General features: G+C 45.6%; 1 protein-coding gene across 1 annotated transcript; it reads right to left on the bottom strand.

Moving 5' to 3' along the window:
* Positions 1-3,977: 3,977 nt before the first annotated feature.
* On the bottom strand, positions 3,978-19,768 carry LOC121836727. The gene is made up of 6 exons (XM_042291824.1): positions 19,581-19,768; positions 17,677-17,737; positions 15,173-15,309; positions 10,324-10,436; positions 4,721-4,881; positions 3,978-4,013 (listed from the first exon to the last, which is right to left on the bottom strand). Exons 1-6 carry the CDS (start codon positions 19,766-19,768, stop codon positions 3,978-3,980), a joined length of 696 nt encoding a protein of 231 aa, XP_042147758.1.
* Between the last annotated feature and the right edge of the window lie 416 nt (positions 19,769-20,184).

The raw sequence follows: 20,184 nt of genomic DNA, 5'->3' as shown, positions 1-20,184 counted from the left end.
GTTGTCTGCTAGGCTATTCCGTGGAACGCACACAGCCCCTGTTCATTTTCTGCTGGCATAGCCTTTAAGCAAAGATCTGAACAGCGCTTGCTTGCGTGATACTGCTCAGGCGTGGCATAAACTGCGTGTCATCTCAAATTAATTTACTTTTCTTTCTTGTTCATTTCATATTTGCGTTTATTTTTGTGAACACCAACAAAAATGAAAAACACGGTGACGCGACAAACTGGATGCAACGATGCATTAAACTATATACCGCAGACAATGCTACGAGGCATCAAAACTAATCCAGTGCTTTGACCCTGACACGTGACATCGTGCTTCCCTGTGCAGTTGTACCAAACGGGAAGGCCACGTGACACACGTTTAGCGAGCGACTGGCCAAGATAACTCGTCTGCTGCGGTACAACACAAAGTGAAACGGAGTATAGACTGGGTTTCCGCTTGGGCTTGGTGTTTTGTATTATCAACTGCGCTGTTGCTGTCGTCATCTAGCCTGTGTAGCCGGGTAGCCACAGTTTTCTTTGGCCAGCGGGCACGCGCACATGTTTATGCCTCCTCGAGGGCCCATAAAAACGTGGGAACGCATTGTGAGAATGTCAATGGGCGGCATGACGCAAAGCCGGGGTTACACAGACTAACGTCAATAGGATTTTGAACGCATTTCAAGAGCAGGGAGGGACGTATCGGCGATGCACTTCGACATTCCGAGCGCCCTGTCCTCTTTTGCTACGGAGCAGGGACTGTGTGCGGTCACCGGAATAGCCTAGCAGTGGACGCTCCCACCAGAAAGGGCCGCCGGGACAGCGCTGACCGTCCCGGCGGTCGACGCTCGCTTGATATTATTAAAAAATTGGGCCACTGTACAATGTTCCGTAAACTATAGCTCGTAATCTAAATACAACTTTCCTTTTCTGGTGATTTCCTCCCGCGATTATTCCCGATTTGACTATCATGGAACATTTCCAAACCTTCAGCCTTCGCCAACCGCTTTTGTAAACGCCCAGCACGGTTTGATAAATGCATAGGTCTAAATTCAAAACTCAGCTGAAACCACTTTCTTGCAGCTAGTCAGTTTTTACCATAGTATATGTTCTACAGTCATAATGCTACTAAAAATACCTTTTTAGTGCGTCAGTACATTGAACTTGAGGTATGTTAATTTCATCCAAAAAGCATGTCTACATTTCTTTGAAGTGCAAAGCTTGAAGTTGTGCTTTGCATTACGGGATCTAGACATTTTTCTCCCTGACACTCATAATAATAATAATAACAATGTGTGCCGGGTAGTGGCGTATGATCGGGCAGTTGGGTTATTGGTTTCACAAGCAGAATTTACGTCGAAATATCCGACCCCAGCTGCTTGACTCATCGTCAATATTTGTGACATAATGTTATCAACTTTCTTATACAACCTGTGTTGTCGGTTTTTTACGTAACACGGTAATTTAACATCATAAAGAAAAGAGTTTTAGGCTAATATAATATCCACAAGTACTTTGAGGTAGCCTTTTTATTGATCAGGGTAAGTGAGAAAGTTTCGAAAAGTTCGCGGGACAAACATACCGCCTTCAATAATAGAACACAAAGGTCCCACAAAGGTCACTGAATACTCGTGATCCGTAAGAACGCACGCACAGTGGTTCATTTCTTCTTGCATGATGCACTCTTGGGTACATGACTGGGTAAAACAAAACACGGGATCCGTTAGTTTTGTCTATGGAGATCAACTATAGAGATACGACGATGCAATTAACGTCCCAAATACGCGACAATATACGCGATAAAAGGTTCACCTTCAGTCAGTCACTCGGGCCCTCGAACTCAGCGAGGCTAACTGCACTTTGTCAAGGACAGCAAAACCGTGCATAGATTTGTTACACATGATTGTGACCGAGGACGACGGACGACACACGCGTCTCTTGAGACGTGCCTGTTTGTCCCTTGTCTCCTTTGTCGCCCGTCGACTCCGGATCGAATCATGTGTAATGTGAACCAGTTCTGTTCTTTATTAACCCTGTCTTCTACCGAATCCCGGACAAAAGCTCACCGGACAAAAACTCACCGGACAGAAGCTCACCGGACAGAAGCTCACCGGACAAAAGCTCACCGGACAAAAGCTCACCCATTTTTTAACAGACCCGGACAAAAGCTCACCAGGAGAAAATTTCATGTTTTATGAAATAGAGAAACGAAGTTTAGAGAAAAAGGCGATGAGCCTCCTTTTAGCGAATCCGGCCACCGCGATGCGGCGTGTACTGATAAGTCAGGTGAGTTAACATTTTTGTAATGAGCCGCCGCAGACTGCCTCCGCGAAGCGGCGGGAGCGCAGCCAGTGGGTTAGGTTAACACGCGCACCAGTGAAATAGCGTCCCCTTTTCGATAAACAGCATATCTCTAAACTGAGGCTCTGCTTTCTCTAAACCGTGCTTCAATAAAACGTGCCCGTTCTCTAAAAGATATTTCGACGAAATGGCATTCGATCAACCGTAATAAACCCTTGCGTGGGATATGGTACAAGTTCACCTAAAAATGGTGCAATGTCCATCGCGTCCGCATTTTATTTCAGCCCGTGTTTCGCCCGGGTAGCGAAAAAGTGAGGTGAGCTCTTGTCCGGGTCTGTGAAAAAACGGGTGAGCTTTTGTCCGGTGAGATTTTGTCCAGTGAGCTTTTGTCCGGTTAGCTTTTGTCCGGTTACCCTTCTACCAGAGGTTTGTACAGCATTTATAAAACGACATGAATGTTCCTTCCTTTCATGAAATAAAGAAGGAAAAAAATGGATAGCAAAACTGGGGGACCGGTGGCGGATTGTATTAAAGCACCAAAGCTCGAAGCACATGGAGCTCGTGCAGCAGCTGGAACCCTCCTGGGCTCAATCCCCACCTCTCCCGGTTTGAGCTGGATTAACATCATACCCGCGTGCGTTAGTAAATTCACTATTGCGTCATGCACACCAAGCATAGCAGTCGTATGCTGCACAGGCGAGATTGTTAGTCTATCTAGCGGAGACATAAAAACGCCTATTGGGGCAGGCTAGCATTCAGCTGTCCACACATACCCGGAACCCAATTATTATGAAACTTTGACCTGATATAGGCACTCAACGTGGAGACAGTTCACAGGCTGATTACTTGTGTTGGGGATTCAGGATGATGGGTACTCCGCGCGGCACGGTTATGCCTGATTCACATGGTGCGATTTTGCAACTGCGACATTGAGTACGAGTCACCTGTTTCCCGCAAGAGCAATCTGAATCAGTCATGCTTCAGTCTAAACCACACCATGGCCGCCCCGCAAATGCGTGACGCTTTTGCTTATTTTTCTTATAATTGGGTAGCGTAAAACTGCACCTTTTTTCAAATAAAATCTCCCACACGTATGTGCATTCCAGTGCATTAGTAATTTTGTTGGTAGACTTGTAGCCGTAAAAAGAAAACCGGCGATTGTTTATTTGCCGTCGCGCTCTGTACCTTTGACACTTGCATATTTAATCACTAAAGGTCACCAGCTGGTGCGCCCGGCACGACTCACCTCTTTTGATGGAAAACCATAAAATTCATCTCGAGGTCCCTCGTAGAGGTAATCCTTGCAGTCAGACGGGTAAGGAGCAGGCAGTCTGTATTTGACTTGCTAGGAACGAGAAAGGGGCAATCAACTGAACAATTGACGCTCAAAAGCCTCGCCATGTACGCATTCATTACTGTCTGCATTGTGGAATTTTCACGCCCGCCTTCTGCATCCTATTTCACGAAGAACGTTCAGTTTTCTGCAGTGCTCTAAAGTCTCTGGCCTCTATTTATCATTAACTCAAAAGTATAAGTTTCCTTCAGAAAGCGCCGGAAATACCGCGGCAATAACGCCCGTCGTATTCCTTTCACTCGTAAATATATAAAAGAGACACAAAAAATGACGAGTACTGAACTAAGAAAAGATCTCAAGGACAAAAATATAATTCACAGAGTGCAGGAGAATTTCGCTTATCCCATTTCGGGGGCATACATTGCAAATGCAAACTACACGAGCTTGTTTTCAATTTAATCTCCCAGTCCCCAGATTGCTACGGCGAGTTACACGCAGGTACGTAAATACTCCGGAGCTGCAGGGTCAGCTTTCCACCCTCAGGCGCCCTCCGGTCGTGCACCCCCCTTCCCCCCCCCCCCCTTTTTTTTTATACGCCCGTATATTCTAGGTACGACAGCACGTTGCCAGTAAACGTGTGAGTAGTGGCCCTACACGAGTGTTTTGTCAGACGAGAACCGGATTACAAAAACGAACGGCGACCAAGCATATGCGGAGAGCAAGTCGGCTGCTTCTTGCCCAGGAGTTGCGGTGACGTCAGAACGACACCGAGCTCTGATTGGCTTTGATTGAGGTCTACCCACTATTTTTTTTTTCAATCAGCCAATAAGAGTTTGGCGTTCTGACATCATCGAAACTCCCGTGCAAGAAGCAGACGAACTTGAGGCTCCGCATAGCATCATATCGGGCGCCGTGTTCAAATAAATCGGAGCAGAAAATACAGACTACAGGCTTCGCACCATCGGACAGGGGAATTTAGGTGCCGTTTGGCGCGGCTTCGAAAGCTGATAACTCCGGTTCGCTCCATGGGACAGTTTAGTCTTTCGCATTAAAAATTCAAAGGGCGAAGCGGCGCCGCTCCCCTTTCGATGGCGCCCATCCCTACAGGGCCGGCCCTAGACACTCCGTGAGCGAGGTTTGCCTGTTTGACGGCGATGTGGTAGATCTGGTTCGGCTCCAGGGCCACGGGCGCCACGCGCTCGGGCACGCAGTGCCCCGGCGGCTGCACGAACACCGGGAACGGCACCGTGTGCATGAGCCGCAGAGTTTGCGCCGGATCCACGATCATCTTGGCTTCCAGCTCTGCGCGTCGCGAGAGGGAGAAAATGTAATTAATGTCATTGAATCTAACGTATACACTTCCCTTAAATAAATCAAACAAAATAAAAAATAAAAAGGTTGCAGCCGCTATTGGGGAGGAGGAGCGACAGTGACGCCCCAAGCGGTTAACTTTAGAACTACACGGATGGGGACAACCTAGGGACAACAAGTACAACGATTCAGCGCTCGGCCGACATAACCGAACGCGGCGTCAGCGTTCGGCTGGAGTTCGTGTTCTCCGGTGAGGGGGAGGAAGAGCTCTTTTGTTTTCACCCTGGCCTGCATGAACAATGCAGCATGCACGGTCCCAGCTCAGCACGAAAGCCGAAGTGGGTCAAGCTCGCATTCTCTGAGGATAGATCTGGCACTTAACGTCGCTTCGTCGATTGTTAGTATTTTTTACATTAAACTGTGCCCTGCGCTCTATTGCAGAAGATGACATGGACATGCCCATAAGGCCTGTTGGCATGTGCGCAGGCCTTGTGTTGAGTAAACACCGAGGGTGGGGACAACAAAGGAGTCAGAGCCCAATACGGAACAGCTAATTATGTCATAGTCACGTCAACCAATAGGCGTTGGCGCGTTTTTGCTTTGTTCTGTTTTTTTCTTTGCCTCTGCCTTCCTTGAGAGCATACGAATTGAATCTACGCAAAGTTCTTTTTCTTTTCTTCGTTTGTAGTTATTCAAGAGAGGAAGAAGAAGGAATATTCTGCTTAGGTCTCTGCAGGCAGGCGACCTCGAGGCTACCAACGGTGCAGCGATAAAGAGCTAGTGGAACTGAAACTTCGTTAACTACGATCGCTCGTACGAAAAGCAGAATAAAAAAAATAAAAAAAGTGTTATGCACGGTCGCGAAGAGCACGAGGAGTGAAACTCACGTGACTTCCGGCGAACCCACTTTTAGTGACGTAGGTCGATGCCTCCCTTCTGACCGCCCTGACACCTTGCGGTACACTGTTACGTCACAGTGCACTGTCGGGAACTTTGAATTGGGCTTCGTATTTCTATTGTTTATAAAAAAAAAACTACGCAACACTATTGTGAAACAATTTTATTGTAATGTCCTGATATGCCATTTCAACGCCTGGCATTAATAATTTTTTTTTGGCGTGTCAGAGGTTTTTTAAGCATATGATCTCCAAGCCCAAGGAATATACCTCCATGTAAAAAGGTTTGATACGGGCAATATTTATTTGAAGTAGTGGTTGAAACAAGTTACCTCCGCGAAAGCAATGTCGCTTCCCGCAATAAACCCTAACACTCTTTCCTAACCAATGTTGAAGAAAAAATCTGTTGCTCGCTTTTGGAATCCCTTTATGTCCGATGTTATAGTTGCAACACGTGACTGTGTCGTCTTCGTCTTATACATGTTTATTCTTTCTTCCATCGGCCCAAACCAAACGCTCTTCGACTAGCTATACTCCTGCCTACATCCCTTTTACTCCCTGAAGAAAGGGAAGTGTGTTCCACTCAACAACACCCTCCTTTATGATTAAATAAATTTTTTTTTTAAATAACAAAAAAAGGTCGCTTTGCCGTTCTTTTGTTAATAAAAAAATTGACCTCACCGTCGGCTTCGGCGCTGCCGTCGGCATAACCGCGCGCGTTGTGTTAATTATGAGACGTTTCCCCGCTAAAGTTAGCGGGGAAATGTAAACGCGCGCGGTTACGCCAACGCCGACGGCGACGCCGCTCAAGCCGGAAACGGGCGCCTAAGAGCTGCGCTCTAAAAGTGCGTACACCTCTAGAGATTTCGTAGAATTTCATCATAAGTTACGCAAAACTTACGATAATTTCGCTTCATAAATACAGATTTGTTCTTTGGTTTTTCGTAAGCACCTTTTTTGTCGTAAGATTGTTTCGTGGATAAGCTTTGTTGCCTGTGGCGGACGACAAAGGTAAGGCAGACGGGTCATGCTAAGCGACTTTAGACCGAACCGCTTCTTGGCCATCATGACCACTGGTGATGTGGCAGCGTCTTCGTCCTCATTAATGTCATCATACCCACCGCTCTCGTCGTGTTGGTCGGCCATCACACACACGAGGCAGCTCCGCCAGCTCCTCGATATGTTACAGTCCTCGGGTACTACCGACTAGCGAGATTGTAACGTCTTGACGCCCTAGGTGGCAAAGCTCATATAACTACGGTACGCTTGGCCCTGCATGACATGATGACGCCAAGGCCGCGCCGGATCTGCCGAGATGCATCGCACTCTCGATGGCTGACTTAGAAGCGCTCGCCAAAATCCAGGCATTTAGAATAAAAAATAGAGCCATCAGCTTAAGATACAACCATGTGATTATTAATTAGAGGTTTAGAACATCCTACTTGACTGAGTTCTTGATGCTTTTTGTATATATTTTAAGTTTCGATTCAGTATCCCTTTCAAGCATATAAGTATATAGTCCGTTGCAACTCAAGAAGGTAAGGCGAGAGAAAGGACGGCCGGGGAGGAGGAAGCAGGCGGAACGCTGCAGAGAGGGGGAACCTCCTCCTCTCTCCAGCGTTCCGCCTGCTTCCTCCTCCCCGGCCTTCCTTTCTTTCGCTCTACCTTCTGAAGTTGCAACGGACTATAGAGATGTGCAAATATTTGAAACTTTGAGTAACTCTCAAATAGTGCTCTCTATTCGATTCGAAAAGCAAGACACTTCTACCGCTCAAAGTATTTTTGTGTGAGTGTGACTGTGTGTGTGCGTGCGTGCGCGTGCGCGTGCGAGTGCGCGTGCGCGTGCGCGTGTTGCTGTGTGTGTGTGTGTGTGTGTGTCTGTGTGTATTTTCTGAAAATTACGATAATGTTTTGAGAATTCTCCTATTTTTCGCGTCACCCTTCAGTCGAGACCAGCGCTTTGGCATCAAGCTTTACCGTTCGCAACAAGGGGAGTGCGTCGGGGAGGCTCTGGTCCGATGTGCTAGGAGAAACGGCTGATATGAATTGTTGTTTGACCAACCACAGAACCAATTTCGGTTCGTTACATAGCATCAGAAATTTCGCTCACCACTGTGGATCAACCTTCTTTGGTTATAATCATTGTTCGACCCCTGATTTAAAACAGTGGCGAAGAAACGAAACTCCTCAAGCTACATTCAAACAAATGAAAGAGTCGTGGCTTTGCTTGCCATATGCTACATTAGGTTTACCTATCTCATCTCATCCAGACCTTTTCCTTTTTTTCTTTTTGAATGCATATATGTGAAATGCTTTTCATGTAACACAACTCTTTATTTTCATAGGTACGCTTTCTTAGAAGAAATTTCCAGCCACGACTTCCTTTTTTTTTAGTTTCCACGCTCAATTTTTATAAAATGTAAAATATTAGCACTCAAAAATATTCGAATTTGATTTGCACTCTAGTTTTAATATTATTGATCCATTCGCGATCAAAATTTTTATATTCGCGCACCTCTGATAAATTCCGAAACCGCTGTAATTTACCGCGCAGGTGCCGCGCCAGATGTAGATACAAAGTTCTTGCTTTTCGCTTCGACTTTAAAAATGCCTAAATTCAACGAATTTATAAAATAAATTAGCTGTTCATTTGTAAATTTCTAGTGAGGCAGGTTTCTTCTTTTTTTTTTTTTTTCTTCTGTACTTTTTTATAGAACAGATGCACCACTGCCCACACCCGGCTTCGACCTGAATAATAGCGTCTTACGTAGATTTCAGGCCCGATTTCTTCGATAATGATTTCGAACCATCTGAAAAACTCGATATCTAACCCCATGTTTGCAAGATATTGCCACGGGGGTCGGCAGGCGATCGAGTGCGTGGCCGAGTGAATACCGCGCTTGACTTTCTTGCGGAGGCCCAGGGTTCGAATCCTGGGCCCGTTTTCTCGAACGCGAACCGTGGTTTAAAGTTAACTATTGTCCCTAGAAGAGGGAATTTTAGGTCACGTGACTGGAAGATCAGGGGCGCCGAGGGAGGAGCAGTACCTACAAGCAAAATGGCCGCGACGTCGCTAAATTAGGGTTAATAGTTCTGCTTGGTTCTGCTGAACATTCATTTCGATCCGGCTGTTATATTAATGACGCACCATCAGCTTATTAGCACGTCAAGCAAAGCGGTAGTTCTGAGGGACTACTAAACTACCGACGGCAGCATTTCGCGAAAGCATCACTCTTCAGCAGTCCGGGATCCAAGACATATGACGGTGCTTAATCCTTGCAAGTGTTTTTATGGTGAGTAAAAAAAATGTTTTGCGAACGAGTGTTGGTATATATTTATACTAACACGTTTAATTTGTTACACTATGCACGCCAACTCGTGAGTAGCGATTCCTTTGCAGAAAAAGGGGGTTATCCTCGATAAAGTCTTCATTCCCGGTGAACAGCTGGGACATTGTACTGTTTTTTTTGTTCGCAGTGCGCCGACAGTATGCCGACACCATCGAGGTTTCTACATATCCCCGGTGGCCAGCAATTCAACGGTGACGAGAAGCTTAGCTTCTCGTCCCCGGTGGATCGGTTGGGCAAACGGAAGAGGGGGCAAACAGTTTAGATCAGCAGGAATCGCAGAAACATGCGTCGCAAGGAACAAAAACGAGACTACAGCACCGGCGTTGCCAGACTAGAAGGCACACGGGAAAGTTGTGCGTTGTATGTGGCGAAACATATTGAAGGAAATGTTTCTTACATTTTCGAATATTTGTCGACAAATTCTAGCATAGTAGCAAACATTTCTTCGTACCATCTGAAGCAAATGAAGTGCTCTTCAAGTATAACATTACTATATTTTGACTTAAAATACCATACTAGATCGATAACAACCAGAGGAAAAAGAGGATAAACAAAACGACTGGCTTGTTTCACCCATAGATGGCGCATCTTACTGCCCAATCATAAATAATTATGGTTGTTCTATATCCAGCCGTTTATTACAGTACCTAGGTACTTTTTCCTACCTAGGCACCGCGGTTTACCAAAATGGGTTTACCATCGCTTCGAGAAAACCTGCCCTGGGAGTTACGCGTCTTCTATCTATTCTTTCAGTTCCATGTTCTGGTAAATTCTAGAACTCTGTTGCTTGTTCGAGGCCCGAATGTTCTAGTCGCCGAACCTTCTAGGCCGACTGTTCTATAAGCCAACGCGTGTACACGAGGGGCTCCGCGTGGCGATCCGCATGTCTCGCCCCATCATTCGATCCTGCTGTTTTGCCGCCTGCGACGCTAACCTTTTTCTATTTTGTTTTGGGCACAAGTTCGCCCCATTAAACGTTTACTTTGCTTCAGTTTTCGTCGCCTCATCCCTTGTCATTCGGGGCAATATATAGACTCCACAATTCTAACCACGATCGGCGGAATATAAACTTCTTAATTCTAACACGGTTAAATATTTATAGATCCCTTCATCTGAACCCTGATTGGTGGCCAGGCTTCAAGACCATTACCCTTCCGAAGGGGGACCGCGTGTGAACAGGGTCTCACCGTACAGCCACGGAGTGTCGCACTTTCCCAACTCGGTCTCCGGAGCGCCGTAGCGGGTGCTGTCCAGAGTGTAGCAGAGCTGGATGGGCAGCCTCAGATATGTGATCCTAATGCTGCAAGCGACGAACCGACGGAGAGGAGTCAACGAGAGGGGAATGCTTACTTCTAGCCGTAACGACCTTTTTTTCAAAAGTGCTTCGTCATCTAGTAGCGGCTGCGTCAATTATCGGAGTCCGCCTTTGTTGGGCCATACAATTAGTGCACGTCTTGCATACCAGTGCTGCGCCAGTGTTCGGCGTGGACAGGGCCGGGCTTAGCGCCGCAAGCGCCCTGGGCAAACTACGGCCATGGCGCCCCCCCCCCCCCCCCCCTCCCCTATTTTTGCATCCAACATCACGTTGTTAGTAAATATGCCAGAGTGACCCAGTGCGAATGGTCGCGATTTTGTCGTTGTCAGTCGACAACCACGTCCTAAAAACGAACGACGCTACTCTATATTCGCAGGCTCTTGGCTGACTATGGCGTCCCGGATTTCTGCTGTCAGCTTGCCACAATGCAGGATCCGACAGTTCGTCGCTGGCGGCCTTTATCTCTTTCGATGTGTCATCACCATCTTGTTTAGTGTCACAGACTACTCTGGCAGTGGAGCACTCGGCGTCGTCGGGATATTGCTGCGGTGTCTCACTTTCCTTTGTATGGAAATAATCATCGCTCGTCGAGGTCGTTTCGTGCAATGTTTCTCCTTCTGCTGGTTCACCGGAACTTGAAGGGCCCTCGTGTACTTTCACACACTTTTTCAGGGCATCTGCGCTCTTCCTGGATTCGGCATCTTGTTAAAATTTTTGTTTTCTGTACTGTGCTCCCGATGGTTTCTCTCAAGGAAGTGGCATATCACTGAAATTTTTACCACCAGACTAAATATAAATTTTACACCAGTCACCCTGACCCGTAATGCATATCGTAATAATACTTAGAAAACAAGCTGCCTGGTGGTGATTCATAGTAATAAAAACCCGAGACTCGGGAATAGAAAATTGATAGTCTACAAGCCGAAGACGCTCCTTATGTGACCTCGGTAGATCCCACAATACTTTTGAGCAGCTCGTGGCACCTGTGTATGCAGTACCGTAGGCATAGCACCAGATTACGTGATACGGACCCCGAAGGTCAAAGTAAACGCAAAGGACAGTGGCCGAACCGATGAAAATTCGCCCAGTTTACATTCAGCAACACGTGCACTCTGAGCATTAACAATTAAAACTCTAGAAAGTCGTTACGTAATCATATGTTCGTGCCACGACAATTGAGTTTAAGGTACTCAGGTGTAAAACATAAAAAATAGCTCAACAGAAAGACAAGGACAAGAAGTATACAGGACAGGCGCTAACTTTCAACTAGTTTTATTCAGGAAAATTGAACACATATATACACACGACAGGCGAAGCAGCACCACGTAAAAGTTGATTAATATTTCACCCTATCACTCAAAAACTGAAATTCATCAGAATGAAGAACAATAGAAGTGTCGCTGACACATGCCGTCCCACTTTTTTTGATAAAGAAAGCTTCCAATAGCTCTCGAGCGACCGTCTCTCGGCTTCTTCGTAGTATCCTTATCAGCTGAAGTCGCGTAACACAGCCACATCTGTTGCAATGTATTGGAAAATGCGAGCCATATTTATTTTTTACTGATAATGCGTGCTCCCGTGCTCGGTGCTTTTGCCTTCTCATCAGAGATGCGGGAGCACAACCCAGCCAACTTCTTTGGGGCAGAGAATACAACGGGAACATCGTACTTGCTTGCAACTTTCTTCAGATTGTGGGCAACCTTGTGGATGTACGGAATGACTTCTGGTATTTTTGTTCTCTGCCTCGTTGGGACCTTTCTTTTCAACCCCTTCATTTTTTGTAGGGCGGTCTCCGCCACAGAAACCAAGACCGAACACGGGAAGCCAGCCAAGTCCAGTCTAGAAATTTGATATTTAAAACTAGCATCCGCCTGATGGTCACAAGACTTCAGCAGTGCAGACTCCAGGCACGAAGCTGCAATAGCTCTCTTAACAGTCTTTGAATGAGCTGAATCAAAAGGAAGTAACTCTTTCCGCGCGCGAGGTCGATACATCCAGCACACACTCGTTCATTGATGGTGATGTTAATATCTAAAAACTGCAAATGATTGTTGTCAGGAAGCTCATGAGTAAAAAGTAAACCTTTCCCATGTTGTTCAAAAGCTGACAGAATACTTTGTACTGTATCACAGTGCGTCACAGAGGTGTTAGTTTTTAAAAAGTCGACTGGAATTCGAACAAATGCACTTCAGGATCTCCGTGCCAATATAAGGCGAATGCAACTATGCACTGTCTTATCTTGACAAATGAAATGGTCAGTCTTTCACCAACTGAAAACAGCAATGAAAGAGATCGGCATCACTGTAGCCAGTTTCGCAGTTTTCCCGCAATTTTCCCGCTGACATCTTTTTTTTTTTTTTTTAATACCCCCTGTTGCCACCAGTTTTTAGTCAAACAAGTATAGGAAAGTACCTTTTACAATATTTGCTATATTTATGCGTATTCTAAAATAATCAAGGAAATAAAATGCGTTAAAAGTCATTCTTGCGCAACATTATAAATTTAGCGGTTTTCGGGATTCTTGCGGCGGGTTTCTGAATTTTGAGATGGCAACACTGATCGGCATTGGGAGTCCGGAGTTGATGCTGGTCGCTCAAACACAAAAAAAGAAGGAGCTGCGTATCATAAAGTTCTTTACACATATTATTTTCAGTCGGCGGCCCTTTCGGCGCCCCCCTATGAATGGCGCCCTGTGCGGCTGCACAGGTCGCCCACCCCAAAGGCCGGCCCTTGGCGTGGACTTGGAGCTGAGCACATGGTTCGCGCATGAAGCGGTGCCCAAAAAATAACGACGGCCCAATGTTGCTTGATCTATTCGTCACTATGTGGCATAGGAATGATGTGCATATTTGAGTATCTAAATGTATACCGAAGCATGCACAGCGGGACGTAAAGTCCCTAGATCAGTGCTTCCTACAAGTAGCGACATTCTTTGAAGCGCCGATAGCGTGAAGGTGCAGGATTTAGGAAGCAAATGGCGACGCGCAGAGGTTTGAACTGAATGCCGCCATTTGTTCCAGCGGAATGTGCTTTGCCATTTTTATTGATTGTTGTTACTTGTAAAAGAAGTGTTAAAGGACTTTATCGGGAAGCAGTGTCGCTGTGCTTACCGCGATATAGACGCTTTACACACGCGCCAAATTACAGCCGCCATTGCTGACCTTCTCTTGTCTTACCGAGATGCCGAGTAACTGAAACGCTAGTTGCCGATCCTCTACAAAGGCCGATGCTTTAGAAAAGGACACAGTCGAATCTAATATGACAATAACCTGGCCTGCTATGGTAATGATGAAGTGAAATAAACGAAATCAGAGGAAGCAAAAACTGAAGGTCAGTTATGGCGTCGTCCATGCACAGCTGCTGCAAAGCGTCTATACAACTAAACACTTGGTTGGGGTGCGCAAAGGGGGTGTCATCTATGCACCCACCGGATCGCTTATCACCCAGTTTATAGAATACACAGCAGTTACCATTAGCATCCTTCCCCCCAAAACGTTGGCGTGTGGAACGACTGGAGGGCAAGCATCGCCTATGGGCAGTTCCGTAACTGAGCTAATCTAGTAACGTTGGTGCTGGGTGATGCGTTGACGTCATTTCTTTCTGGGAATTGAAGGTTGAAGCCTCTTCTTCTGCAGTCCTTTGAGACTCAAATGTAATGACGATCGAGTTGAGAATTGTAAGCATTTTTGCTGCGACTGTGACGGCGTAACACCGCATCACGTGGCATACGCGCAAAAAGACACACAGGCGAAAAACAATAATACTAGTAATGCTTTTTTTTAAAATTTTACTACGAAGAAATTAAAGAGGTGTTTGCCTCACATTCACACAAACACCGTTGTGTCGGGTTCGTATTTTCGCCGTGTTATAATTAAAACTAAAATGTAATTTTTAATTTAAAAAAACTACATATTGCACGGCGCAATCGCGCTGTGAAGGCCTAAGTTTTAACTAACAAAATATAAAAAAAAAATCAAATTAACTGCCACGTGTCATGCTATGAAAATCAAACCACATATGGGCTGTTTATTTCTTCGTCTACTTTCTTTTCTGGTTTGATTACTTATATGTATTGATGTCATTGAAAACGTTTTGTACTGGAGCAAACAGATTTATTGAAGGAAAGGCATATCACGAGAATATGATCCTCATGTGATATTTGTATTTCGCTTTGGATTTTTAAACCCCACGTAGCACTGGAAAAACCGAAACGAAAATTGCGTATCTCGAAACTGGACCTTGCACTTAAGCTTTCAAATTCTATGCCCAAAACATTCCTGAAAGCGATTTTTTTTTTCACGTACTATGTTTTTTTGCGGAATTCGAAACATGCTTTCCGACGAAAAATAAAATACTTAAATACGGAAGACATTTATTTGTATTTTGAATTTAGTTTCGAACACGAGTGTACAAACGCGCGCTCAAAACAGTCACGATCAACACTTGCATCGTAAATATCTTGGTGAGCATCGTACCGGCGTGCGGTCGTGTATCACTACTGCGTGATGCACGTTAAAGACCCCAGGCTAGCGGTTGTACTGCACTGACTAAAATGCTCATCTACAGCTGCAGACTCGTCGCCCGTTGAGGCAGACCAAGTTCTAGGCTGTATAAACTTACACACAACCCATTTTTTTGCATCGTAAATCGCACGGTCACACAGTGCGAGCCTGATTCTTCCTGTTCTAGCAAAAGACCGCGGATTTGCGCGTGCCACTCACTGTTTTCTGCAGTCGAAGGACCCACACGTGGGAGTGGTAGATCGCATGAGGCACTCGAACAACTCGTGCGGTGCGTAGGATATCTTCCACCGCAAAGCTGGCTCGTACTGGGCCCGGAACACGCCGAGGACTATTTCCTTGAAAAAACCACGAATGCACGTGATCAGACGTATACACGAGCTCGGCTATTATGTCCATGGTAATGTCACGGCGCCGTGGTGGCGCCTCGGGCGCACTTCCGGTCTCAGACTGTGGGCGGAAGTCACCATGCGTGACATGCACTGCTGTGATACTTTGAAAGAAACTGGTCAAAAACCTGCCTTTTCGTTAAAAAACCGCGACTGGGGCTGTACCAAGAGTGTCGGGAAAGGTTTGAAGGTCAGTTTTCATGTGTTTTCTGCCTGTTCGGTTCGTCCGAGAACCAAGCAGGCCGTGAAAAAGGAAAACCAGACGCTGTCCGACTACGATCGCTTGGGCAGGAAGCAAAATGGACTGGATTCACAGATACTTGTGGTCGTCAAAATTATTTGTTTTGTTCCAACATGAACGCGGGAAAACCGCCAAGTTTTACAGACCACCTGCGGACTACGCTGCGTCACCAAGTTCAAACGGCCGCCTGATCGTTCGAGCTGTCGTCTGCTCTCTCAAACGTTTCTTCTTGTTGACTGCTCGTTCAAACGACAGCGGCCCGTAGGCGAAACGTTGACCTTATAATTGCGATAAGAAGTAAGTGAAGGCCTCAAAAGACTTCTAAGTTTGAAGGTTGGTTGGGTTAAATAGCCTCGGTGTAAACAGTAGATACAAGGAGATGTTGATAAGTGTTACCAGTGGCCATCACCGACTTGTTATGCCTGATCTACTTTGTCCGATTCTGCTAGCGGTTCTCAGTGTCGACGTCGACATCTTAGCTACGGTCCATTCTGCAGTGTCCACGAATGTTCATGAATCGCCGCGTGACACCTTGTTCACGGAAAGTTTCGCGGTGTAACGAGCCTCGTTAATTTCGCTAAGGTCACTAAAGTAGTCATACGTTGTTTGAAAGACGTAGAATAAACAATTCCAACGCGAAAAAGAGCACGGGGACTCACACCGACGCCGACGACGTCGCATTTCAATGGTTTGTTTATGGGCGACGGCGAGCTTCTTGCCGACACTCCATCGCGCATGCGCGGCGCCGGTCTCTGCTTTGTTAGTCAACATGAGTTGGTCTATCGACGTTTGCCAGTATGGCCTATGGGCGCCGCCATTTTGCTGCCGGTGAGGATAGAACGTCTGATAGCCAAGCATCGCTGAGGCTGTGGTACGCCTCAACGATGCTTGGCTATCAGACGATCTACCCGCACCAGCAGCAAGAAGGCGGCACCCATAGGCCATACTTGGAAACGTCTCTATAAACCAACATTGCGTTTACCAAACAACCCCGCGTCTGGCCACACCGGGTGGGAGCATTGGGCGTGCGCAGAAACCACATTCGCGTGAGGCGACGCTTCTGCGCATGCGCAGTGCAGTCAGCAACGCCACCGCAGTGGAGTGTCGTCAGCGTACCGTACACGGGGTTCGTTTGACTCCCGTCGTCGTGTTGCCAACGGGGCGAGGAAACTTTTGTCCTGCGCATTTTTCGGAAACAGTGGTATCCTATGAATTAAAACTTGTGTTTGGGCGAGTTGGTTCATACTGATTTAAAAGGTTAAAAGGTATCCTATGAACATGTTTGTTTGCTAAGAAAAACCGACATAGTTCAGAGTGGGCTGACATGTGCTAATATCCCTCTGTGATGTCGCGTGTAATATTCTGCTGTCCCTGCACTTTTTTTTTTTTTTTTTTTACACAACATGAGCGATGTTGGGGCGAAGGGGACTATACCTCTGAACTATCAGCTGCTACTTCGTGTTGCTGTTTCTTCTTTTTTTTTTTCCCCTCATCCCGACAGTTGAAACTTTCGAGATTTTGTGTCCCCATTTCGTAGAAACGGACCGTTTCAAGATTACCTTATGTAGAACCTAATTTTACAGCGACTAGCACGACTCTTCTACTTAAAGGTTATAAAAAAAAAAAGGTGTTTCAAAGATATTGATTTCGTGAAACTGAGCTTGCTTCTGCAGAAACGAATATAACAAACTCACTTAACACATAACATAAAGCTATGAAGTTATTCTAAAGCAGCCCTCTCCTGAATTATTGAGAAGGTGGGTTTGCCTACGATTGTGTTCTGTATTCAAAACGTGTATGGATTGCCGGATTCTAAGTCATGTGATATTTTTGCAATTTTATCCATCGAGATAAATGAAATAGCCTCTACGAGAGTAATATCAATTCTTAGAAATTGATTACTCGGTAGTCCGAATAATGAAATTATTTTAGCAGCGTAATCAAAATATAGGTTGATTATTCTAAACCAAATACATATAACAAAAAGCGTACTCAGCGCACTTCAGTATAGAAACAATTAATATAATTTAAAAAAAAAGCAAAATGATTTCTAGTCTCACCAACATATTGCTTACCTGTTGATATTTTGTACACAGTCGTGGGTTTTCCCTACAGCCGCTCGAATTCTTGTTTATCCTAAAAAAGTGTGAAATAGAAGAAAGAAATCACTGCTCTGGAAACTGATTCGAACAAAAATACGTCTCAAGAATATCTGAATTCAGACCTTTGGCACTGCTGGAAATGAAAATCAGAGTATTGAGCGAATAATAGGAACCCCAACATTTTGTCGGAAGAAATATCTGGTCGCATTCGGTTACAAATTAATGCTGAAAATGGTGTTTTGTGTGATGTGTTTGTTCCACCGCAAAGTCCAGCCCTGAGTCAGCCCCATCCCCTTGTGGCCATCATAAAATTCAAGCGCACAAGTTGTTCGAGCGATATCCTAGAATAGATCACTGTATTTTGTTTTCTATCACTTACCTTCAACGTATAGAAAGAATTATGTATGCAAAAATATGAAGGGCATATAATTGTACATATGCAGTACAATACGCTTTGGTGTTTATGGTTGACTCTTCTTTTTTTGTGGTTATTTGGTTACTTGAGAACTTTGCGAGCTTATTTTGCAAAGTGTTCTACATATATTGCTAGTATTATAAAGTTGATCAATTACTCAAATGTTTTGTTTCGATTCTTTTTAATAATATATGGGTTTTTTTAGGCTTACACTTTACTGGGTGTGCTCAAAGATGCGTTTTCCCCTCCTGACTGAATCATATAATCTGCAATGCAAATTAACTAAAAAATTTAAAAAAAAAGTAGAACGATTGGACGGCAAAGTCACGCTGGTGCATGGTCAATGTCCGTCTTTCTCTACGATACTTCTCAGCAAGCAAAAAAGCGCCGAAAAAATACAGGGACACAGACGAAGGGAAACCGGACAAGGCGCACTCTCAACTGATGTTTATTGAAAAATTCACACGTTATATAGCCACACACACGAACACACACAAAAAAAATAAAAAAAAATCTTTTCTTTTCTATCTACTCTGCCCGCGTTTCAAAAATTCAAACTCATTTGTAGATAAGGATACCGACGTGTCACTTATGCAATTCTTGTCTCTGGTCCTAATTGCATACGCCATCGTGTAATTCCCGCGACAATTTATCTTTGTATCTAGCCGAAATCTTGGTGTCATTGAAGGCCGGGGTGCAAGAGCATCTATTGCAATGAATTGCAAGGTGCCCCGAAGGCGTCGTTCTTGTAGAGGCAGCGTGCTCTCGGGTGCGATCATTAACGCACCTGCCCGTCTGGCCCACGTATGTCATCCCACACGTCATGGGGATTTCATAGACGACGCCAGTGGCACATTCAACGTACTTATTTCGATGTTTGGTAGTGCAGGGATCTGAAGATGGCTGTGGTGAATTGATCTGGCGACAAAGTCGCGCCATCTTATTGGGTGCTGAAAAAGCTACCGGTACATTGTAGCGCTGGGCTACCTTTTTCAGATTGTACGTTACATTGTGCATATATGAAATGACAACAGGCCTCGTGGTCGGTCTATCGCTGTTTGATTTCCGACTACCTTTAATCTTTTTGATTAAGCTTTCTGCCACTTCAACCAAAGCTCTCAACGGAAAACCAGCCCTCTGCAGGCGTTCTATCTGACCCTCGAAGCTGCCTTGCGCACTGTGCAAACATGACTTTCTGAGAGAAGCCCCCAGGCACGAACTGGCTATGCCCCTTTTCACTACCTTCGAGTGGGCGGAATCAAAAGGAAGGATGCCCTTCCTAGTTCGAGGCGCGTACTTCCAACAAACATGGTCCCCATGGCTTTTTTGCTTGCAATGAACCAACTGGCCCAAATCTCCACTTTACCGATACTTCTCAGATGTAGGTTCTGGATACGCTCAAAGCCCAACTATAACCACATGAACCAATCAGGGACGTAGAGCGACTTTAGAAAAGACTCACCAGCTGCCAGTACAGATGGTGACTGAGGGAAAGACGAGACCCTGGCGCTTGTCTGCAGTCATCACCGATTGGTACGGGTGGTCCAGGTACGCCTGCATCACAGAGTTGGCCTGGTAGAAAAAACCCACGGTGCAAAGTACGCCCAGCAGGACGCTACACGCCAGTGACCAAGCCGATCGTTTCTCCATGTCCCTGTGAAGCTCAACTGACCCTCCGCAACTGCCTGCTGCTGCCCCAAGCCCTCAGCAGAGGAAGGCGCTTTATAGCGTACCTCTAGAGTGCGCTCCTGTGGAAAGATGTCACGTGATTAATTGAGTGACTCTAATGGACTCGCGGGAACCGTTGCTTTCGCTCTTTGCCAAGTTATGTTGAAAGCCTAAACCTGAGTATCTGTATAATGCGTCCTTCTGAAGCCACGATGTCATGATCTCCGACCACAAGAGATCATCCATGTACTCGCTCGGTTTGTCTTGTCAACGACGGAGGCTGACGTATTTTGGGTTGATCGATGTTCATGCGTGTTCATCCACAAGGTCATTTATGATCCCTCTTTCGTTTAGTTGACGTTATGAGCCGTGCCGCATTTTTTAATATTATTTTGTAC

This window comes from Ixodes scapularis, unplaced genomic scaffold (assembly GCF_016920785.2).
Source record: "Ixodes scapularis isolate PalLabHiFi unplaced genomic scaffold, ASM1692078v2 PGA_scaffold0__279_contigs__length_252992795, whole genome shotgun sequence".
Classification (NCBI taxonomy): domain Eukaryota; kingdom Metazoa; phylum Arthropoda; class Arachnida; order Ixodida; family Ixodidae; genus Ixodes; species Ixodes scapularis.
Note: the sequence above shows the minus strand (reverse complement) of the source record. Positions and strands in the feature narration are given on the sequence as shown.